We start from the raw sequence: 24750 nt of genomic DNA, 5'->3' as shown, positions 1-24750 counted from the left end.
CAGTCTCACAGTCGTGTCCAACTCTTTGCAAGCCCATGAACCACAGCATGCCAGGCCTCCCTATCCATCACCAACTCCCGGAGTTTACCCAAACTCATGTCCACTGAGTCGGTGATGCCATCCAACCATCTCATCCTCTGTCATTGCCCTCTCCTCCTGCCCTCAATCTTTCCCAGCATCAGGGTCTTTTCAAATGAGTCAGCTCTTTGCATCAGGTGGCCAAAGTACTGGAGTTTCAGCTTCAACGTCAGTCCTTCCAATGAACACCCAGGACTGATCTCTTTAGGATGGACTGGTTGGATCTCCTTGCAGTCCAAGTGACTCTCAAGAGTCTTCTCCAACACCACAGTTCAAAAGAATCAATTCTTCTGTGCTCAGCTTTCTTTATAGTCCAACTCTCACATCCATACATGACCACTGGAAAAACCATAGCCTTGACTAGATGGACCTTTGTTGGCAAAGTAATGTCTCTGCTTTTTAATACGCTGTCTAGGTTGGTCATAACTTTCCTTCCAAGGAGTAAGCGTCTTTTAATTTCATGGCTGAAATCACCATCTGCTGTGATTTTGGAGCCCCCAAAAATAGTCAGCCATTGTGGGTTCTGATAATTAAGGGCAAAGGAATTTTCTTTGTGTATAGCATATGTGGGGGCAGAGTCCTTAAAACTAAGTGCTCTTAGTTTTAAACCCAGCCCTTTGATTTTGGTTCTGGCTATACCACTAATTGACTTCACTACCTTTCACAGGCCATGTCCCTCGTATGGGCCCATTTCCACATAAAACATAGAATGGTAAGAGCTGTAAGGGGAAAAAAGATATTTAAAGTTATAGAACTGCCTTAGACTACTGGCAGAGATAATGAAGATAGAGATGGGGTCCAGGATTTCTTGAGATCTGGAACCCTTCATTGAAATGCTAGGAGGAGGAAACAACAAAGGAGACTGAGGAGTAGCAGGTCCTGGAGAAAAAGTTAATGTGGGTCCTGAAACCCAGGAGAGTGCTGAGTATCCATTATTCTGAGCTGAACGTGGAGCAGTCCAGTAATCACTGGCAATATGGAATTGTTGGTGACTTTTGACAACAGCAATATCAACAAATTAGTGAGATTAAAAGCCAGATGACTGCCAGTTAAGGAGTGAATGAATAAAATTATTTTTGATGCCTTTATAAACTGCACATGCATGTATCAAGCCTTCAGCTCGCCTAATTCATGAGCTTCTCTTGGATCTCCTTCAGATTCTAAAGCATTTAACCTGTCCAATGCTCCTCTCAGCCTCCCGAGATTGCTCTAAACTTATGAAAGTTCTTCCTAAACAAAGACGTCATACAAAGGAGCAGGGCAAACAGGCAGCAGTGGGTTTTCATTATTCTATTGCTTTATCCCTGTATTAACTCGTCCCGTATTCCCTAGCCTCCTCTATGCTCAAGCAATATTAAATTTTCTTAAATTGGTAGCCACCCAGTGAAAATTTATCACCTGTATTTCACGCCTTTCATTCCCTACCCTACACCTTCACCCGTCTGCTCCTCAAGAATTTAACCTGAGAGGCACAAGTTCCCAGTTCCACCCCGGAAACAGAGGGCGGAGAGGGGAAAGGGGAGGGGGAAATAAAGTGGTTCCTACAGAAGCTTTGAGTGCATGCGCGAGTCCTCCGCCGGACCGATTTTGCTGCCCTCCTGGAAGAGCGGGGTGGGGGTTTGGCCGACGGACCAAGTACGGGTGCCGAGCAGGCTCTTACGGAAGTCCATTCGCCATTGGGAGGGCCGCAGAAGCTGCTCTGTGCCCTTGTTGCTGCGGGCCTCTTCCTGGGTCATTCCCGGAGCAGGAGCTGGACTGGGGCTGACACCCGGGCTCCCCGCTGGCCGCCTCGGCGCCTGTGTGACCTCCTCGCCGGCGGAATGTGGCGAGTACGCCGGGCTGCCGTGGCCTGGTAAGTCCGGGCTCCGACCTGGCTCCGTTATTTCTGGGGCGTCCAGAAAACGGGGCTGCCCCATCACTACCTCCAGAGTGTGCAGATAACTCTCAGGCCAGGCGGAGGGCAGTTAGATGGTTCCGGGATATTTTTGAGGTCCCAGAGTGGCAGGAGCCCTGAGTGGGTTTACCTGAGATGCTGGTCCCAGTACTGGCCCCTGTCCCTATTCCTCTCGGAAGATTCTGGGCCCATTTCAGTCTTGGCCTGTTTCTGTTGTCCTTTTGTGCCTGCCCCTTCACCCGTCTGTCCTCGCTGTTATCTCTGTCTCTGGTCGCCCCTGGTTTTTGTCCCCTCTCTCTCTGGGCTCTATGGTGCTTGCTATCCATGTGTCACCTTTTCCGCGTCTTTTTCTTCTACCTCCACGCTAGGTTTACATTGCCTTTGCAGGTACCTGAGCTGTTCTGTCCGGGTAAAGAGGACTCTGCCTCTTTCCTTAGTCCGCTGAAGAACATGAATGGAGTCAGATTTGGAGCAGTGACGCATACAGTGTCAGAGATGGTGATTAGAGATATTTTCTTAATAGCTTTCTTTTCAGTGTTCATGGAGGGAGAGTTGCTTTTTGGATGTGAGGTGGTCAATGTAGCGCCACTTTTCTAATAACCGTGTTATTGTTGACCTGGTCTGACTTAATCCTAAACCGAAAATGATAGAAGTATTTACATTTCTATGGGTTACTATGCGCATTTTAATGAAATTAAATTTGGCTCTAATTTTTACACGTAGTTGTGTTCTAATGTTCTTAAATACCTTCAGATTTAACTCACTGTTGGCAGGCATTTGATGAGAAGTAACATGTATCAAGCAAAGTTGGAAAAACCTGATTTCCTGAGTTAACTCAGTCTCTAAACACCTGTCCTGAAGATTTTTTTTAGGAGTGTTTTAAGTGGTGTAATTTATAGTGTTTGTAAGCGATGGAATCCATTTGCTTTATATAGATTAACCTTGAGTCTAAATTTAAAACTGAAAAAAAGCATACAATAGTTGTAGTTTTAGTCAATTAGAATACTTGGGTAAGTTACTTCTGACCTCATGGAATTTTAATTTCTGAGTATATCCACAGCCTTTGGTACGAAACTAAGTTATTTACAACCTTTTTATTTCTACTTCTCAGTATTTACTGGGGAAATATATTTAGTTTTCTTTAAATAAGAACAGGAAAGACTTTTCAGAAAATAGCACACTTTGTTGAATTGATTAAGATATTTAGGGAATGCTTTAAAAATTGAGTTTAGAAACAAACTAGATATCAACTGATAATTATTTATTCAGTTGGATTCTATCAGCTAAATTGTTTCTAAAGTTACTATTGACTCCATAGTCATGATTTAAGATATCTTATGTTGACTGCACAGTTTAGCTGCCTGCCCAAGTAGAGATGAGGAAGGTCAGATGCCCTGTGTTCTGGAGTTTGTCTTTTGATGTAGTTCCTGTGAATGTTATGAAGGAGTACATTTAGATTCTTACTCTTTAAACAAACATTCTTTGACATGTATATCTAAGTACATACTCAAAGACGTGTAAGAAGACTAATGACCAACATTTATTTAGGTGCAATAAGTATTTGCATAAAACTGTTGAAAAAATAATTACATGCTAGGAAACAGTGCTTAGGTTAAAAGAAGATGGATAAATGAGAATAGATGGTTTCTGGAGTGAAGGTCGGGGAGCCTTGTTTTGCATCACATTTGATTTTTAGTTTAGCCTAAATATAGAAGTATATATTCAAATTCTTTTCCACTGTCACTAGTCATTCTACCTTAGGTGAGACACAGTTTAAAAAAGCAAATTGGAAAAATAAGGATCCTTACCAGGTTTTTCTGAGAGTTAACAGTAGCATTTGTGCAAACATCTGACATAATGCCTGTCAGTTACATACCCCTCTCCCGTCACTGTCCTTCTTCACAACATAATTTCAGTGTTCCTCGATTCCTTTTTCTTAAGATATTTCTAGTCCCATGTAATTAAATGAAATATTTTAATTCTTTAGAGCGGGGCCTGGCCTGTAGTAAGCACTATGACTGTGTGTTGAATAAGATAATCAAGTGTATGTTTGTTGGTAGGAGACTTTCATTCTCTACCAGGAAGAACAAGAGGGAAGAGCTCAGATAGCAACATGTGCATTTAGATCCTTTTCTCTTTGGGGTGTTTTTTGTTCTCTTTCTGTTTCTGGGGAGCCTGGTACCTGAGGTGTTAATTATTTCTTAATTTCCATCCCTGAACCATCTCTGGATTGTGAGACATGAGAAGGCAAAGAATAGATGTTGTAAGCTACTGGAACTTTTGTGATTAAAAGTAAAAGTTTATGTGCCCCTTTTTGTATAAGTGCATCCATAATTCACGTTTATTTTCTTTCTGTTTAAAGAAAATTTTAGTCATTTTATTTATGTCTGTGCTGGGTCTTTGTTGCCACACAGGACTTTCTCTAGCTGCAGTGAGTGGGGTCTACTCTCTAGAGTGAGGGCCCTAGGGCACATGGGCTCAGTAGTTGTAGTGCTGGACTTAGTTGTCCCCCAACATGTGTGATCTTTCCAGACCAGGGATTGAACACGTCTCCTGTATATGCAGGTGGGTTCGTGGCAACATTATTTTTTGCTATTATAACACATCTTTTTTTCCAGTTTTATTGTGATATAATTGACATACATCACTGTATAAGTTTAAGGTGAGCAGCATAGTGATTTAACTTAAATACATCATGAAGTGATTATGAAATAAATTTAGTGAACAGCTATAGTCTCATATAGACTCAATAGAAAAAACATTTTTGTGATGACAATTCTTAGGATTTACTGTCTTAACTTTCATATATAGCACATCAGCTGTGCTGATTATATTTATCTTGTTGTACACTACAGTCTTAGTATTTATCTTCAGTTCAGTTCAGTCACTCAGTTGTGTCCAACTCTTTGCGACCCCATGAACCACAATACACCAGGCCTCCCTACCCATCACCAACTCCCAGAGTCCAGGCAAACCCATGTCCATCGAGTCGATGATGACATCCAACCATCTCATCCTTCGTCATCCCCTTCTCCTCCTGCCCTCAATCTTTCCCAGCATCAGGGTCTTTTCAAATGAGTTAGCTCTTCGCATCAGGTGGCCAAAGTATTGTAGTTTCAGCTTTAGCATCCATCCTTCAAATGAACACCCAGGACTGATCTCCTTTAGGATGACTGGTTGGATCTCCTTGCAGTCCAAGGGAGTCTCAAGAGTCTTCTCCAACACCACAGTTCAAAAGCATCAATTCTTTGGCGCTCAGCTTTCTTTATAGTCCAACTCTCACATCCATACATGACCATTGGAAAAACCATAGCCTTAACTAGATGGACCTTTGTTGCCAAAGTACTGTCTCTGCTTTTGAATATGCTGTCTAGGTTGGTCATAACTTTCCTTCCAAGGAGTAAGCGTCTTTTAATTTCATGGCTGCAGTCACCATCTGCAGTGATTTTGGAGCCCAGAAAAATAAAGTCAGCCACTGTTTCCCCATCTATTTTCCATTAAGTGATGGGACCAGATGCCATGATCTTAATTTTCTGAATGTTGAGCTTTAAGCCAACATTTTTTCCCTCTTCTCTTTCACTTTCATCAAGAGGCTCTTTAGTTCTTCACTTTCTGCCTTAGAACTATAAATTTGTGCCTTTTGACTGCCTTTATCCATTTTCCCCTTCTACCACCATGCCTGTAATAACCACAAATCTGATCTCTTTTCTAAGTGTGAATGTTTGGTTTTGAAGTATAATTGACCTACAACACTGCATTGGGTCCTATTGCACAGCATAGTGATTTGGTATTTCTATACCATTTCAAAATGATCACAGTGGTAAAGTCTAGGTCGGATATGTCACTAAATAAAGATATTTTGTTTTCAAATTTATTGACAGCAAGTAGATGTCAACAGCTAATAAAATAAGTCTCTTTTTTCCTTTAGTTTGGAGTTTTGGGGCCATGATCATTACCCACATATAGTAAATCAAGGGACAGGCTCTGGAGTCCTCTGTCTAGGTTTGAGTCCCTCCATTACTTCTTACATCAGTGGGGACCTTAGTAACTTATTTATATCTGTCTGCCTTTTCCTTGTTGATAAAATGGGGATGATCCTGGTACTTTTATCATAGGATTATCAGCAGGATTAGCTGAGTTAGCTCCCATTGCAGCAGCGTCTGGCACACAGTAAATGGTTAGTGCCCATGCGCTATCGTGAGACAGGGTGTAATTGGTCAGGTGTGCCCTGTGTATTTTCCCTTTTGCATATTGCTTTGTTAATATTATTTCTTTACATTGTTTCCCTGTCTGATCTTTCTCCCACACCTACTTTTCTTTCAGTGAGGTCTGCCAATCCTTAGTGAAACACAGCTCTGGAACAAAAGGAAGTTTACCACTACAAAAACTACATCTGGTTTCACGAAGTATTTATCATACACATCATCCTACCTTAAAGCTTCAGAGACCTCAATTAAGGACGTCATTGCAGCAGTTCTCCTCTCTAACTAGCCTTCCTTTACGTAAACTGAAACTTTCTCCAGTTAAATATGGCTACCAGCCCCACAGGAATTTTTGGCCAGCCAGATTAGCAGCAAGACTCTTGAAACTCCGGTATCTCATACTCGGATCTGCTGTCGGGGGTGGCTATACAGCCAAAAAGGTGAGTTTCACTTTGCTACTGCTTTTCCACTTATTCCAGCAAATATTTTAAAGTTTCATAGCGTATGTCATTTTTCTTTAGTGCAGTAGAATATAATGAGATGTTTAAACATTTATCATGTGTCTCTGTCGTGTGCTAAACTGTTTTAATGGTGCTAATAGGAAAATGCTCTCAGAATCTTAGTTATTATAAGAAGTGAGAATGGCCTAATGGAAGGAGCACGGACCTGGGAGTGAGAATACCTTGGTTTGATTTGCAGCTCTGCCATTTAGTAGCCCAGGAAGGGTAGTTAGGTGGCATGCTCCTGCAGCCACTTCGTGGCAACTCTGGGACCAGGCAGGGTCTCCTGATGCCTGGTTTGTCTTCCCTCTGTTCTTCGAATCATGTTTAAAGTCAAATCATGAAACCTATTTGAAATAAAAGTGTATTTTGAATTTTTCCATTTTTTGTATTTAGCAAAGAAACATTTACATGCTTTATACACTTGTCTGTTAATTTATTTTTAGAAGAGCAAAGGCCACTTTGTTTCTCAAAATTGTGAACATAATACATTACTCTTAGCAGCTTAGCAAGTTTTAACAAAATAAATTTAGCTAGTTTTTCTTTATATTTTATATGGCATTCAGATCATTTGACTGGCATACTTTCTTATCTTTTAGACTTTTGATCAGTGGAAAGACATGATACCTGACCTTAGTGATTATAAATGGATTGTGCCTGACATTGTGTGGGAGATTGATGAGTATATCGATTTGGGTTTGTATCAACATTAGAATACTTTTCTTGGTTGTCTCTTTAGGAAAGAAAAATAGTTGTATTGAGATAGCTCCTTAACTCTAAATTTAAGGTTGCAACAGTTTTATTTTCATAATGAAAGTGATAGACTAGCAGAGGAAAAATTGGTAAGAAACAAAAATAATCCACTGGTTCATCACTTTAATACAGCTGCCAGTGTAGTTTCTTTTAATTGTACCTATTTTGTGTATGTGGTTAATGTTTTACTTTCCTTTTTAAAAAATGTATAGTCATACTGAACAAACACTTTGCTTTCTTGTCTTTTGTTAGCTAACACATTTGTCAGCATTTTCTACGCTGCCAAGCAGCCTTCTTGAACATCATTTTCAGTGTTGTATGTTACTCAGAACAGCTTCACCTAACTAACTCTCTTTGAGTACCTTGGTTACCTCTACTTTTTATTACCAAGTTCCTTAAAAGCCTGCTAGTGGCCAGAGTAATTTCTCCTGTTAGTCTGCCATTGTTCCCTTTTTCTAGTAGTAGATGAGAAACAGGTATATTTGATAGTTGTGGTTGCCAGTAAGTCATGGTGATCTTTAGGGGAAAAAAAAATTGTCTGATGAAATTATTTTCCTCAGGTCTCTCTTTATAGACTTTGTGTAGACTTTTTTTAGACTTTAGCTTAGGTGTATGCAGGGATGGATTTAATCTCTGCATGCACTATTCACAACACTTTCTTAAAGATTGTTGCACTGATAAAGATATATACAGGAAAAGCATGCCTTCAAATTATTTTTCTAACATATATGAGGAGAGCTTTTTAACTTGATAAATTCAGTTCACAGTAATGGCTATGAGCCTCAGTTCTGAAGCTAGGCTACCTAGGCTTAAACCTGACTGCCTCACTTTGCTGGGTGCACAGGTCCTGTTACATCTCTGTGTTCCATTCCTTATCTGTAAAATGGGGCTGATGAGAACTGTTTTGTAGCATTTCCATGAAGATGGAACAAGTTAATGCTTTTATTGCATTTAGAATAAGACCTAATACATATTTTTATTTTGAGAAACTTTGTGTTTTATCTTCTCCAGAGAAAGTTAGAAAAGCCCTTCTTGAATCAGAAGACACTGTAAAGCTGTACCAAACTTGGACAGAATTGTTGAGTATTTGTAAACAAAAAATAATACTTGGTCACTTTATAAATAAGGCTAGCAAAAATAAAGGCTTGTCTTGGGTTCATACAGTTTTTTCGAAATGGTAACATAAAAGGAGAAAGAGAAGTAATGAAATTCTGTTCTTGAATTTAAACTGACATTACTTTTTTAGAATTTGGGCCAGGTGCTACAAAAGTTTTTTAAAGTACTTCTGATTCCAATCCAGTGTTAACATTTATACCTTGTTTCTGTCTCAAGGCATTTAACTTATGAATCAAAAATATCTAAGCCATATGTTTGAGTCTTTTTAAAAATTTTTCATGGCTTATAGAATATCATCAGAATAACACATTGTTTCAGATACATGTAGCAGTTATAGTTGGAATAGAGAGAAAAATGGAAAACTATTTAAGTTTGTATATGATTATTTAAATTGTATAAATGGTTCAGTAGTCACATTTTAATTTGGAGACTATCCTTTTCTTTTCTTCAGAGAAAATTAGAAAAGCCCTTCCTAATTCAGAGGACCTTGTGAAATTGGCGCCTGACTTTGACAAGATTGCTGAAAGCCTCAGCTTACTAAAGGACTTTTTCACCACAGGTAAGGAAAGACCTGTGTTCGATCTCATTTAAAATATCAGGAAACACAGAGGAAAGATACTTAAGATACATTCATATTTTCCATCTTTTAAATGAAAATGTTTAGTACAAATAAAGGCCAGGTTTTTTTTATTAGAAAGATAAAACAAAATTTTTTTGCTCCATAGTTTTAATTTTTTTAATTTATTTATTTTTATTTTTTGGCCACATTGCACAGCATGTGGGATCTTAGTTCCCTGACCAGGGATTGAACCCACGCTCCCTGCAGTGGAAACAGAGTCTTATCACTGGACCACCAGGGAAGTTCCCGTGGTTTTAATTTTTGTTTGGCCCAGCAAAATGAAGATTTTCAAGAACTTAAACATCTTGGCTTTAGTCAGTGAGGGGAAAGTAAGTCACTTGTTCTTGACAAGCAGATGAGACTTCCTGTGTGTTTGCTTTTCATAATTGATTAGAGCCAATTTTAAAACATTTAATTATAATGGACCATTATGAGTAGAATTTACTAAGGTCAATCCTGGTGTATTTGCCCAATTCTGCCCTACCATAATATAAATCTGAGGTCTCAGACATCTTTGTTTGCTCATTTCTGTTAAATTTTACATTTCTATTTCCCCTTTTGCTGATTTTTCACAGGTCACAAATTGGTTAGTGAAGTCATAGAAGCTTCTGACCTACTTCTCTTGTTAGGTGTGTAAACAGATATTTTTGCTGATCTTAACATGTCTTTTAAATGCTTCTAATAAACTAGTTGCAAATAAAATTGCAGACCAAATTTATAATGCTGCTTGTACTGAATTTTAAAATGTCAGAATTATATTGGGCAAATTCATTATCCTAAATTTAGGTGGAAATAATAAAATAATTATTTTGTGATAAAACTAAAATTCCTAAGTATGTATCTATATTATAAGGTTAAAACTGTTAAAAAGAAAGTTTGCTTAATTAAACTATTTTCTTGAACCAGATCTGGTTTTTTCTCATAATTGAAACAAAGTCATTTTAGTTTGTCTCATCTGTCTGGTCACAGTTGACATTTTTACTTTTTTTTACTGTATGTGGTCTCTTACGGCAGTAGTGTATGGCCGAACTGTAAGTACTCTTATGTAAAATAATCTTATCAAAGATTCTTATTTTTTAATTGTACTTTTCAGTGACATTTTTAAAAATTAGTTAAACAGGTCCTATAATGGTTTTGAAAAATTTTTTTCTTAGGTTACCACTTTGTTTCTTAAAATGATTTTTGCTCTAAAAATCCACTTACCTTTCAACTGACTAAATATAATATGGAATTTAATTTAGACTTTTGGCTTCACTGGAGAATTTATAAGACTGAATATTTATCTTTAAGGTTCACCTGGAGAAACGGCCTTTAGAGCGACAGATCCTGGATCTGAAAGTGACAAGCGTTATAGAAAGGTAAGTATAAAGGAGCACTCTTCACATAGATAGTCTTGAAAGATTTTTTTTAAGTTTTTACCTACCCTGGAAGATTTTAAAATGGTAACATATGAGAAGCAAACATAAAATTATTCAATGGAGGTATTGTTATTATTCTTGGTACAAAATGCAAGGCATTTATGCAACAGTTCTGGAAATATAATTGGATAATCCGATTTCCCTCAAATATATTTGAGAAATATTAGTTTCCAGGGTTTCTGCAACAAAGGGTTTTGTTGTTAAATATGTGTGGGGGGAAACGTATAAATAAAACAAGCAGGCTTCTTTTCTCTAGGATTTCTCAGACTTTGATATATGCATGTGCATTGTGAAGCTGTACGAGATTCGTCAAAATATGCAGAGTTTTCTAAATATATTTACCAACAAAACCCTTTTTTCCATGAAATATCTTCTAGATACCAATGTTTCATGATATATACTTAGGAGAAATCTTAAGGAAATAACAAGTTTGTTACTGGGGGATATAGATTTCTATTACATTGGTAGTCAACAAAATTAATGTATGGAGTTATTTAGGATATGCTAATTTCCATACATGCTTTAAAATCCATATAAAGTTTTAGGAGATTTGCTGATATAGAGTAACATGCATTGTTGTGTATTTATATTCATGTTAGCCTGATATTGTCTTAATCTTCACTTTTTTTATCTTTTCAAAATTGTAAAATAAGTGATTCCTTGAAAGCTTTTTTCAAAATAATACCTAGATAAATAGATATCTGGAAAATACTCTATGAACATTTAAAAATTAAATGCAAACATTTAACAATTAAATAATGAAGGTTATTGTGGTTTTAATGCATTGAGGTAAATAATTTCACGGCTTTTGGGGGAAGCAGAAAGAAAATAATTCCTTTGTGTAGATTTCCATCTGGTTTCCTATCCTTCAGCTTTGAACTTTTTACATGATATTCCACGTGTCAATTATATTTCAAAAGATTTTTTTTTTTTTTTTGGTCTTTTAACTTGATCTTTTGGAGAAAACATTTTTCAAGATGTGTGTGTATTTTTTTAACTTGATCATTTTTTATATCCTTTTCCATTTCCTTTTCCTTTACCCTTGGTGTTATTTTGACCAGGGACACCCTTGACTATGCATGCTACTGGGAAGAAAAATCTGAATAGAAATTAGCCTTTGATGATCAACTTTTTTTTGAGCCAAAGGCTTGACCCTTGATGCAGGTAGATTTAATGTGCAGAGAGAAACGAATGTATCTGAGGAGAAGGATCCTCTGTTAACAGAGGTGGTAGTATGATTTTCAAGTGACAGGATTTCTTGTTGCCTAGATCAGTTATGCGAGGCCTGCATCTCTGTTCTTTTCTGACATGGCCTATGATTGTTTTGGTTCATGAGAAGCCTGCCTGTTTTGGACCTGACAGATAATTCCCTTATAATCCTGCTAAAGTGATAAATGAGTAGTAGTAATTGATAAATGGTCAGGAGCTCCGCAGTATAGAAGAAACAAGAGAACTAATCTCTGAAAATTTATATTTACAGATTTTATTTTATACAGTAGACATGAGAGCAAATTTATTGCTTTATTTTATAATTCAGTTTGCTTGAAGATAAATACTGCTGTAGACTATTTCTTTTAAACTTTTCCATAGTTTATGGTGATTATCTTTCCATTAAAAACTCATCAGTTATTTCCAACTATTTGTTATAAATACTACATCGAGTTCTAGTTAAGCCATTTTCATAGGTTAAATCAGATAGTATTAAATGTAGTATAAATATTTACTATATAGAGAAAGTATTGTCAGCATCAACTGGTGGTTTTGAATTTTATTAATATGCAGCATTTTTTCAAGGCTTAACTGTGTACCTGTGATGTTTGAAAATAATGAACTACTCAGACAAGATGCAGATACATGGATTGTAAGAAACTTGTCTGTAAATGGATGGTTGAATGTAAGCATGGACAGGGAGACCTTAGCAGAAACCTCTTTGAAATTACTCTAAAATATCAAATTTGAAAATTTGGGCAATAATCAGAGGTGGTAGGATGGTAGCCAGGCAACCCACTCCAGTGTTCTTGCCTGGAGAATCCCAGGGACGGGGGAGGCTGGTGGGCTGCCGTCTATGGGGTTGCACAGAGTCAGACAGGACTGAAGCGACTTACCAGCAGCAGAATGGTAGCCAGAGTTCAGGTGGTGCCTTTTTGATTGGTTTAGTCTAGTGTTTGAAAGCCCCAAGATTTAAAAGTGAAGTCATGACTTAGCTTAATGATCGACTGGTTTATACCAAAGTTTCTAGCTAGACTTATCTTAGAAATGTAAATGTGAATTGGATTTTTTTTAATGTAATAAAAAACATTTCTGTGAATAGAACTAAAAAGAAAAACTTGTTCTTTTTAATAAGAGAACATACTGGAAAAATACTGGTGAGTAGAAGGACAGTTAGGAGCCTTTGTAAGTCAGCTTAAGTGAAAGTGACAGGGAGTTGCAGGAACACAGAGGTCGATTGACTTGAGTCAACAGAATGAAAACAAAATAGATTACCTGTGGTTCCCAGTCTGGAGTTGTTAGACTTTAGGTGTTCTGAAAAATTGTAATTGAGGTCTTCAGCAAGTCAAAAAGCATATATTTCCACGTAATGCTGCACAGGCTAACTAAACATCAATCAAATTTCTTTGATTTTGCCTAGGTTTATATCTATTCAGTTTGTGGGCAGTAGTTATGTCAATCAAAAGTTCTTTATGTATTTTTGATAAAAAATGGAAAAGTACTGAAACTACATTTTAGTAAATGCTTTTAATCAGAATATTTTAAACTTGTGTCCACTATATAAAAATACTGGAAAGAGCCCTTAGTGTGAACTTAATAATGTTTTTGAGACCTGAATATCTGAAGGCAAATTCAGAATTGGAGTGGCAAGCCTTCTTGAGTGTTAACGGGCTTACCTGGTTTGTAAATCCCCAGATTTCTGTATTCAGTCATAATATGTATAGTAACGGGACCACATAGTGTATCTCCTCTTTTTAGATTCAGTAACATTGTTGTGTTCTAGTGAAAATTTGTTAAATGAGACATTATCTGTGCTTTTGTTCTATCATGTTTCTGATTGGTCATAAACATCTCACAGAAGTAGGGAATATTATTCTGAAGGTTATAAGTACATTTATAATTTATAGAAAATATTTGAAGTCCAAATCATAAAGTGTTGTTACTATTTTAAAAATAATCATTAAATAGTAATGTTCTTCCTTCCCACATGTTACTGTAATTCTTATTTGTGTGGCTTTACTTATTTCGTACCCCGCCCCACTTCTCTGTTCCCTTTTCTGTGCCTAATTTTCCCTCATCCTCAAAGTCCAGCTTCATGAAGCCTTCTGTAACCATTTTAGTCCCAATGATTATACTCTTAACATTTAAGACGTCAGACAGATGAAACACTATTTACTTTGGGTTCCATTCTTAGTATTTAATGGGCTGTTTCTGTCGCAAAATCTCTGTTCTCAAAGCATGTAGGATATTGCTGAACTCTTAAAAAAAAAAAAAAAAATCTGTCAATTGATTTAACTCGGTAAAAGGCTAATTTAAAGTAAGTAAATTTGGCTAATGCTAACAAAAGTGGGCCCAGATTTTTATGTAATGTGTGTTTTTGCTCTGATTACCTGTGAATTTCTCTTGGCCTTCAATATTTGAACAACTACTGAGGAGAAAAAGAATGTGAAGGAGCACATGTACTTGGATTTCTGAATTGTAACAAAGCAGTATTGCTTAAGTGGGATTTACATTTCTGGAAATCCTCATGCAACAAATGATGTAAACTGGCAAAATGAAATTCTCAGAACCAGCACCATCAAGAAGCCACAGATTCAGGAAGCTTAAGTTTGCTGAGCAGCTAACGGCTAGCAACTGTACATGATTAGATACTTATTTTATTCTTAAATAATAAGCATATTGCATTTTTATGTTTTTTTACATTAAATATATACTGTGTACATAACACTGTCTTTAGGTGTAATAATTTAGAACAAAGGGGATTTGGTAGAAATTGTAATTTTGATAAAAACTATTGGTAATAGACTGATTTGTCCATCTTCTAAAATTATCATTTGTAGAAATTGTCCAAATAGTGAAATAGGATGTGGTGTTTCTGATTGGGGCAAGTTAAATAATTCAAGTCGAAAGACTTATTTTCTTCTGATATCCAATATTAAACATATTGTGATTGGCTCTGAATATCTTGAGAAGAATTATATATTACTAGGAGGGAGAAAGGAGAAGGCAATGGCGCCCCACTCCAGTACTCTCGCCTGGAAAATCCCATGGGCGGAGGAGCCTGGTGGGCTGCAGTCCCTGGGGTTGCAGGGGACTTCACTTTCATTTTTCACTTTCATGCTCTGGAGAAGGAAATGGCAACCCACTCCAGTGTTCTTGCCTGGAGAATCCCAGGGACAGGAGAGCCTGGTGGGCTGCCGGACCCGCACAGAGTTGGACACGACTGAAGCGACTTAGCAGCAGCAGGAGGGAGAAAAATAGGAAAATAGATCTTTATAGCTAATAGCAGAATTATTCAAACTTTGAAAAGTAGATTAGTGCCTAGAAATATTTTTTAAGTGGAACGGAAAAGAAGTTTTTACTTTCACAAAGTTGTTTTCTGGACCCCAAACTAATAAAACAGAAGTTGGCAAGCTTTTTCTTAGAGGTCCAGATTGGGAATATTTTAGGTTTACAAGCCCTATGGGCTCAGCCAGCCCACTATAGTTTGCCAGCTCCTTCTCTAAAGAGTAATTTACGTGTGTCCTCTGAAGTGTTGTAGTTTTACCATTTTCCTTATTTACGTGTGGATTGAACCTGAAGGGTCAAAGACTCTGAAACCAGTGAGACTGTAGAGCTCACAGGATGCTGTCAGGTGCAGACGTTGGGCTCACACTGACTGTGTTCAGACCCTGCCCTTCCGGTTTTCTGAGGTGTATGACCTTGGATAAGTTCCTTAGTTTCTCCAAGTTTTTGGTTTCCTCTTCAGTAATAGGGGGCATGCTACCTGATAATGGTTAGTGTGGGCATTTTGTAAAGCCCTTCAGTGCAAGATCTGGCACATAATAAAACTCAATAAATATTTATATGATGATATTATTATCTTATACTTTGAATTGTTGCATAAGTTAACAGCATATTAATTTCTTCTTCTTTTCTTATTTCCTGTTGAGTGTGTTCTGGAAATTGTGATAAGTGGGAAAAATGGATTGTAGGGTTGATGTTTAGCTTATTTACAGAGTAAGCAATTTTTAGGAAACCCAATTTGGATTTTATGCTATAAACTTTGTGTATTTTTGCAACAAACATGTGCCAAGCCCTAACCTAGGTGCTGGCCGTAACACACCTGAAGTGTCAAGACCTTATTCTATGTGCTAGGTATAAAAACAAACAAAGTATAGACCCTGCTCTGCTATTAATATTTAGAATACTGTTAAAGATACAGTATTTTTATTTTTTTGGCCATGCCTTGTGGCTTACAGGATCTTAGCTCTCTGACCACCAAGGATCAAACCTAGGACCTTAGCAGTGACAGCTCCAAGTCCTAACTACTAGACAACCAGGGAATTACCAAAGTGCAGAATTTTAAATGTATTCACGTAAAAATGAGTCATAATTTCAAGGTTTTAAAAAATAACCATCAACTTTTAGAGGTCTTTTAGCACTTTCAGTTTATGTCTTGGTTTTTGGAGTTGATTTTCTTGGTCTGACACTATACTTTTTTAAAAACCCGAGAACATTGTACATGCAATATGGGACCATGAGAGCAGCAGTGTCAAACTGATAGTAACCAAGAGATGTTTTGAGAGTGTATCACATGTGGTTGTTTACAATAACTATTTTTATAGACCACAATTACTGCATTTTTAATATATATCATTTAAAAATTATGTGCTGTTTCTTGAGATTAAAATGTCTGACCTTGGGAAAATATTTATTAAATGTTTTGTTCATATAAGGATGTATCTTACACAGGAGGCACACACATTTTTCTTCCTCCTTATTCATCATGGCCTTGGCTTTAAAAGCTAGCCTAGCAGTGCTTAGATAAGTGAGATGTGATGCCTAAAATAAAAGTAACCATTTATAGTTGTGTAGTATAGTGTAAGTAGTTTTTTTCTGTGTCTAATTCTTGTTTTCTTCCTACTTTTTTCAGGAGGTAACAGTTAATTTCAACTACCTTCACATAACAGTGCTTCAGTAACAACTTGGAAGGAAAGTGAGGTGTCACTAGAAGGAGGATGTTTCTCTTACACTTTAATAGATGTTAGAGTATTTACCATACAGTTTGTATATACATGTAAGCAATGGATTAGAGAGGGGTGTTTAAGTTATCAATAAATAAGAAACCTGTGCATGAGAGACCAGCACAGTTTAGAAGTGTGGAATATTTTCTACTGCTTTGGCATTTTATAAACTATAATAATGGGGATTATGTTCATTAAAGCACAGGCACATTAATGTGTAAGCCAACATGGGATGCCTTCTTTAAAAGACAACTATTTTGAGAAATCTAACACTTAGATGAGTAGAAGCTATTATGATAAATGACTGAATAAAAATGAGCTGGGTAATTTCTTTCTGCCTGATGAAAGGCAGGGATACATGAAATGAAAGAAAAGGACATAAAAAGTTATGCAAATGATGAGGCTAGTGAGTTGACGTTGCATTTCTTTTAGATTTATCAATGACCATAAAAATGTTTATTTAAAGAATATATCTAAAAAAAAAAAAAGAATATATCTAAAAGATTACTGCAGTTTTTTATAAGTATATTTTGTACTATTGAATTTGGAAACAAATGTCGAAATTTCAGTTATGTTACTTGCCACTTTGATGTTCTCTTACTTGTCATGCAGAAATATCAACTAGTTTCATCCTTTGATTTATAGTAAGTCAACCAGTTTCATTATATTGGTACATCTTAATGTATTAAACCTAAGAATCAAGGTAAAAATTCCCCTAATTGTTTTTTAATATTTCCCTTAAAGTGCTGTACTATAATACAGCTTTTCTTTTTGTATTTATTTCTTTTCTGCTAAACTTTTTTATTTATATGAATGTTTGGATTATATAAACTAACTTATTAAGCTTCCGGGTGAGTCTAATTAAAATGTAAATGTAACAATTAGTATTTCATTTTAAGAAGCTTTATGATTTTATTAAAGAAAATAAAATATTTTTGGCAGTTATTTATAAAGCTCTGAGGCTGTTTGAAACTCCTAACTTAGATTATTTTAATGAGTGTTAATTTTCCTAACTTTTAATTTTTATGACTTGGTAAAAATTGAGCCCATTGTTCTCCCAGGTAAACTATTCTTATGAAGATTAAAGGGTGACTTCATTGCAACTTTACCTTTTAAGGGTTTCTCATTGAGAAAATACAAGGTTCATAGCATTGTCAATTCCCAGTTGTTACTTCTCCTACATTTCTTGAAGTTGATTATCTAATAGACCAGCAATTAAAAACACTGTATAGAAAATGACATGTATTTTAGTTTCATTCAACAAGTGAATGTACTGCATTAGATGAGCATTTCATTATTATAAATGGAATGAGATTTTAGCATAGAAACGGTGATTACTTTGTACATAGGTCCAAAATGAGTTTTTTTCTTTTTTGTTTTTGCAACAACTGTATTATCTCCATATTTTAATTATGTTCTTTAATGGAACTTGTGCTTTAGTAATTAATGTACCCTTGGTTATATTCTCAGAGGCTGTTTTTACTTAATGTCAGAACAGCTCATAAAAAGTGAAAATTCAGTCACACTTCTTAATTTGTTGTTGTATAAAACTAAAACTGTACCTCAAACATTTTTTAATTAAAAAAACTCTTAAATTTTAATCAAATAAGATTATGTGTTTAGGCATGTAAAATTTTGAATTAATGTAAAACCTTGATTAACTTGATGCTCAAAACTAAGTTTTCAGGGATATTTATTGATTTATTTACTTTTTGGCCATGCCACATGGCTTGCAGAATCTTAGTTCCTGGACCAGGGATTGAACCCACGCCCCCCTGCAATAGAAGCAGGTAGAGTCTTAACCACTAGACCACCAGGGAAGTTCCTTAAGGGATCTTTACTTGAAGACATTAGATATCAAGGAAAAATACTTACTTAAAAATAATGATTTAATAAGTAATTAAGCTATTATATATTCTCCATTTAGTCTTAAGAAACTTGAACAGTTGAGAATTAGATTCAGGACCGTATATCAACGTTTGAAAAATCAGTTTTGGGTTTTTTTTTTTGCCCCCTATGTATCAAGTCAGGAACATAACACTGGTTCATATTGGCAGTTCAAAAATAAGGGTCAAAGTATTTGTTTTCTCACTTTTCCTGTTACTCATTTAGTTAACTGTAGTGCCACCTTCCTTGAGCATTCCAGTTAGTCTAGGTTTTACTGTATGTTGATATTATATCTGGCTCATTTTATTCACCAAACAGTCACTTACTGCATTTTCCTTTTCACTTTTTAGACTGTGGTGTTGTATATTTGAGACATAATTTTACTGAGGGGAAAAGTGGAAATGTGGTACAGAGCCCAGTTATATAGTGGCTCTAAAGGTACATAACTGAGTTTCCATTTTTGTTACAAGCTATCCCCATTCCTCTCTAACTTACATCTGTTCCTTTTTTGTACCCTTTGGTTTAACATTGTTCTCCTCCCCAATTTTCCTCTTCTCCTGGCTGTAAACTCATGGCAGGGTCTGCTTGGTGAGCTCATTCTCTTACAACAGCAAATTCAAGAGCATGAAGAGGAAGCACGCAGAGCTGCTGGCCAGTATAGCACGAGCTATGCCCAACAGAAGCGCAAGGTGATGGATGGTTTAAGGGGGCTACTGATTTGTTTACACTAATCAGCCATTTCTACCAATATCACGTCACCTTAATCCATTCATGGACTACAATTGTGAGAAATTAGTTTTGACAAGATAAAAATATGAAAGATAATACAGATATGCAACTTTCTGGAGTATGCAAACAAACCCAAAATATTAAACATAGTAATTTATTTTCTGAAAACTAGATTATCTGTGAGGGTTCATGGACTTGTACTTAGATAATTGTGAGTTGTGGTTTACTTGGCCCAGTTATTGAGTTACCCTAAATCTGTGGCCAACTTGTCTATTCTCTAAGTTTTCACTTCTAAAATGAAAAGGGTTCCTGTGAATGACCATGTTAAATTAAAGAATGAAATGGTTTTGTTTTAGTTAAAATGATTCAGCAGAGAATTCTTTTTTCCTACAAAAGAAAACTATTTGGACAGTTATTCTTAAATACTTTGATTAACTTGTAATAAGACTTTTGACATTTATTAACAAAGTCAGCACAGATTTTCACCTTGTCTACTGAAAAATTGAACATTGGAAATTTGATATAATTCTGGTCACTAAAGGACAGATTCTAATAAAACTCAGTGTAACACTGTGCAAATATTTGCTTATCACCAAGAAATCCTTAAAAATAATGCTTTTGGCTTTAGATGATCCTATAATGTAGATCCACAGGTTAATGTCCTAAAGAGACTAGAGTCAAATGAAGTGTTTAAAATGATTTTTAAAAATTTTATTGTAAAATCTTGACATCAGCTAGTTACATATATTAGAAAAGTTTTACACTTAGGTACAAATCTTAAGAAAAATGATCCAGTCATATAATTAGTTTCCTGTACATTTAGATATTGAAATCAACCAGTATTACAGATAATTAGTGAAATGATCCTGCTGGCTAACCCTGTCGCGTTTGGTGGTGGTTAGTATAGTATTAATCATAGTTTATTTTTTCAGTGTTGCTTCCTGGCTTTTCTCAATTCCATGGCTGTGAAATCAACTGCTATATGTCCTTTAGCTTTCAGTAAATGAATAATATAGGTGGAAATAGAAAACAAATTATTTTCCTACTTGTGTTAAATCACAGGAGGACTTAGTGTAAATGGTGCTTTAGCATTCTCTGTTCCTCATGCTGTTCAGAGTACCACTTAAATATACTAACAAGTTGGATGCTCAGGCTAAGCTTCTGTCCTTAACTTCATTACAAAAAAGAGGGAAAGAAACTGTTACATTTTGGTGTGTTAGTTAGAAATATGAATATAGCTCTTGTTTTCAGGACCAGTAGATCTTGTTTTTTTCTTAATGGTTAAATAATTTACAGTGAGCCCCATAGATCTGCTATTTTAAGATTCTAAGATACAGTTTAAGATTATAAATATCCTATTGAATCTGACAGTTTAAATGAAAGCAGTAGTGGATACTGTTTATTTTCTACACTGCCGAGGGTTAGTGTTCATTTGGGGCCTTTTTTCAGACCTAGAGTTATCCTTCCTCTTCCTAATATTCATTGGATTATCCATATATAACCCTTTTATTCCTCACTCTTTCCATGTTTGTGAAACAGCTACTGACAGGGTTGTACCTCTGTCTGTTTTGTTTATTAAGATGTACTTAGAAGGGCACAAAACGGGGCTTGTTCCTGCCCACGTACCTTGTGTGAAAGTAAATGAGACGAAAAACAATTTGTGCACCTCTATAGTAGTATCATTCTCTCACTGTCCTTAAAGATGATTTCCTTGCTGTATCTTCCCTCCTTTCCCCTTACAGTTACACTGGTGACTTCAGCCTTACATTGTCATAATGACCAAAGTGCTAATTTGATGAGACTTCTATCTTTCCAGGCATTTGAGGTTTACTTGAGGTACAAAACCGCAGCTACTTTTTGTCATTTTTTGATGATTCTTTCCTACTACATATTGAAAATATTAGTAGGCCTTCTTTTTTTTTTTTTTTAATGCTTTCTTTTTTTTTTTTTTTTTTTTTGGTAATACTGTGCAGCATGTGAGATCTTAGCTCCCTGACCAGGGATCAAACCCGCACCCTATCCAAGGATCTTAACCGCTGGACCTCCAGGGAAATCCCTATTTATATCTTATTGGTAGCAGCTAGTAGATTTTCCCTGTATCATCCAAGCAGAGGAACTCATGCAGAGATAGTAGATTAAAACTGCCATTGGTAGATTTGCCTCCTGTGAATGTATGTACGCAGACATAGAAACTTTTGCGAGTCCTATACTCCATATTTCAGAATGGCTACAATTGCTTAGTAGGAAGAAATACTTAAAATTTAAAAATCAGGCTTGCTTTTGTTAGGAGCTAGTAAAGGTTTTTCTCTTTCAGCTTTAGCTTGTTTCTGCAGAGGGTTCCGCTCTTTCTCCATCAGTTTTACAGCCCTGGAATTGTAGGAAAGCTCTGGTTTCAAGACTATTGATACCCATTTCTGTCAGGGTGAGTTTTGAACTAATTTCATAATAAAAACTAAATATATTAAACAATAGGACAAGGACTTACTGTAAGTAGCTGAATTTTACTAGTAAAGTGCATCAAAATAAAATATATCCCAGGTTGCTAGTTAAGACTTCAAATAAGTGATAGACTAACAATAGCATGTATTATTCTCTCAAAATATGTCAAAGTATCTTATCACTAATCTTTAAGATTTATTTTGTGAACCTAAAGGTTTTAATCTTGTTTCCTGTAAAATCCTAGATCTAATTCTTGACTCATCATCAACCTTTTATATAATATAGTATTAACCTTTTAATTTAATGTTAAGCAGATAGGAAGTGTATTGTTGAAACTATGCATGAGTTATTCCTAACAGTCACGCCAGAAGGGCACATGATAAATTTAAATACTCCTAAAAAGTTGTTACTAAATACTAATATTAGCATAAAAATTGTGTTTGTAATATTCTAATAACCTTATATCATTTTAATTCTTTATATATCTTTTTTATTTTACCAAATTGTCAAGGTTAGTCCTTTATAGTCCTTGGCTTGTATAAACCTTCTGTTTTGTGTAACTATATTGCTTTCTTAATTATTGCCCCAGTTGTAGAGATATGTTGGATTTTCTACTGTAACTTAGATTATATTGCATGATATCATTAAGTATTCACATCCTATACTAATGCTGTTTATATATTTCATACTACTTTAACTTCAGTTGGATGAATATTTAATGGAACAGTAAATCTGAGTAACTTTCCAGATGAATTGGGATTATAATCTGCATAACAATTTTTGTGATCCCATTATTACAGTGTGATGTCATGCCATATGATCAAAATATGGAATTAATTTCTTCATTGGCCTTCAGGATTTTGTTCTTTGGGTTGTGGGCTCCTCAACATGCTTGTTTTGTCACATTTTAGGAGATGATTAATAATTCTTGTCCATTTTACACAAACACATAGTCATATGAAAAATGCTTCTATCCACAAGTTGCTGCTTGCTGTATTGGAGTGAGAAGCAGTAATACAAAGTTTGTTTTATGTTGCATTTTTCTCATTTGCAAAATAAAATTTGAAATTTTTAGACATAGGCTTTTTAGGAAAAAGCAGTTATCGATTATGTACCTATCATTTCTAGCAAGTATTGTCATTTTTATTTAAAAGAAGTTTGGGGGGAATTTTGAGAAAGCATTTAGAAATAGGAATTAAAACCTCAAAATAACATTTTATTGCATGGATAAGAGTTATTAATGTCCACTTCAATAAGCAAATCATTTAGAATATTTTCATGTGTATTTGCTACCATGAGGTCTTGGCTGCTTAAGTAGCCAGTGAAATCAGGATGAATAAAGATTTACCTGAGTTTTAACTTGATTTTTGTCTCCTATGGAATAAAATCATGTTTAAAAATTTTGAGTACAGAAATTAGATAATTATTTTAAGATTGAGAATGGCAACTTTGGTATCTCACTAAGGAGTCAAAGCAGTTATATAGATTTGTCATAAATGACATCATTTTAATTGCAATTGATTATTGTGTTTTATATTTAGGATTGTGATTACTTTAAAGCCTGTCATAGAATAAAGTTCTTTATTTTAAATATCTTATCTTAGAACTATTAGCATTACTAATAATTAGAAGTAGTTTCCCTAATACCTGTGGATTTTATCCTACTTTTGTTTTATTTTCAAATCAATTTTGTTTGCTTTACTCAACTTCACTGCCTCTGATGCAATCGCTTTATTATGGGTAAGAAGATCTTGCAGTGGAACTAAATTTAAAACGTAAGCATCTGGCTCCACTTAAAGCTCTGAAAATGCAGTTGTTCTTTGCATATATTAAACACTTTCCTACTTACGGAATGAAAATGGATAAGTGTTTGCTTAAAAGATAAACTATGACCAATGAATTTTTTCAGTAGCTGTACATTATAACGCGTCTGACTTCTGAAAACATTATTGTAAGGATTTCAGTGCCTTATTTCTCAAGCATCCAAGTCCCTGTGCTTGAGTACAAAACAACCTGTCAAGGACCTAGTAAATGTATGTGTCGATCTATATTTCTAACAAGCCAGTCATAAGAAATAACTAGAACGGCAATAGGAAGATGATTTCCTTTTAAGGTTTTCATTTATATAAACTTTTCGTGAGCTGTTTTTGTTGATGAATAAGATTACTTTTTAAAATAAGCATTTGATTTAAAATTTCCTTTGATTAAATATCCATATAAAGTGTATAGTTTTTACTCTTAAAAATGGTTTATTTAAAAAGTTAACTTACTGTATATTCTATATAAACATAATTCTACTCAAAAAAATTTTATTTTAAATATTTAGGTGTCAGACAAAGAGAAAATTGACCAACTTCAAGAAGAGCTTCTGCATACTCAGGTAATACTAATATAATTCATAGTCAGGTAAAAAGAACCAAAGAGTTTGTCTTATACTCTAAATTTGGTGATGTGGGAATTTATCTTTTTAACTGAGCAAAGTTTGTAGTGATTTAATGATAGAACCTTATTATTATCATAGATGCCCCTACAAATGCAAAAGCTAATTGAGAAATAAGGAATAATGAAGGAACTTGATAAATTTAATTAACTCATTTATGTGTAAAACCTATTGTTGAGTGAATCTTATGCTTTTAATTTTAGAGGAAGACTATGGCAGAAAAGACTGGGGAAAGTGACTTGTTCTTATATAAACCTGTGCTTGCATTTTTATATTAATTGGCTAATTAGAGTAACAGTTAAAAGAAATTGGAGTGGAATCTATCACAGTTATCTAAAGTCCAAACCCAATCAGATAATAATCTTTCCAAAGGTATTAATATTTCTGACACTACTTTAAAGAGTTATTCCCTTATAGTTGATGATACAATTATTATTTTAAAGACTTGTTCTGTGCAATG

The 24750-nt window shown here is 35.3% G+C and overlaps 1 protein-coding gene across 7 annotated transcripts in view; it reads left to right on the top strand.

The window, feature by feature from the left end:
* The first annotated feature begins 1625 nt into the window (after positions 1 to 1625).
* Positions 1626 to 24750, top strand: part of OPA1 (OPA1 mitochondrial dynamin like GTPase) — an 86494-nt gene continuing 63369 nt past the window's right edge. For 2 of the 7 annotated variants that reach the window (XM_044943477.2, XM_044943471.2), the window contains exons 1-8: positions 1626 to 1930; positions 6296 to 6614; positions 7274 to 7370; positions 8995 to 9102; positions 9738 to 9791; positions 10453 to 10520; positions 19243 to 19371; positions 24177 to 24230. In XM_044943477.2, the coding sequence (XP_044799412.1) occupies positions 1899 to 1930; positions 6296 to 6614; positions 7274 to 7370; positions 8995 to 9102; positions 9738 to 9791; positions 10453 to 10520; positions 19243 to 19371; positions 24177 to 24230 (861 nt within the window). In that variant the 5' untranslated portion in view covers positions 1626 to 1898. The remainder of the gene's footprint in view (positions 1931 to 6295; positions 6615 to 7273; positions 7371 to 8994; positions 9103 to 9737; positions 9792 to 10452; positions 10521 to 19242; positions 19372 to 24176; positions 24231 to 24750) is intronic. The other 5 variants (XM_006059760.4, XM_006059761.4, XM_044943489.2 and 2 more) reach the window with 5 other exon arrangements.

The sequence above is a fragment of the Bubalus bubalis genome, chromosome 1, assembly GCF_019923935.1.
Source record: "Bubalus bubalis isolate 160015118507 breed Murrah chromosome 1, NDDB_SH_1, whole genome shotgun sequence".
NCBI lineage: Eukaryota > Metazoa > Chordata > Mammalia > Artiodactyla > Bovidae > Bubalus > Bubalus bubalis.
Note: the sequence above shows the minus strand (reverse complement) of the source record. Positions and strands in the feature narration are given on the sequence as shown.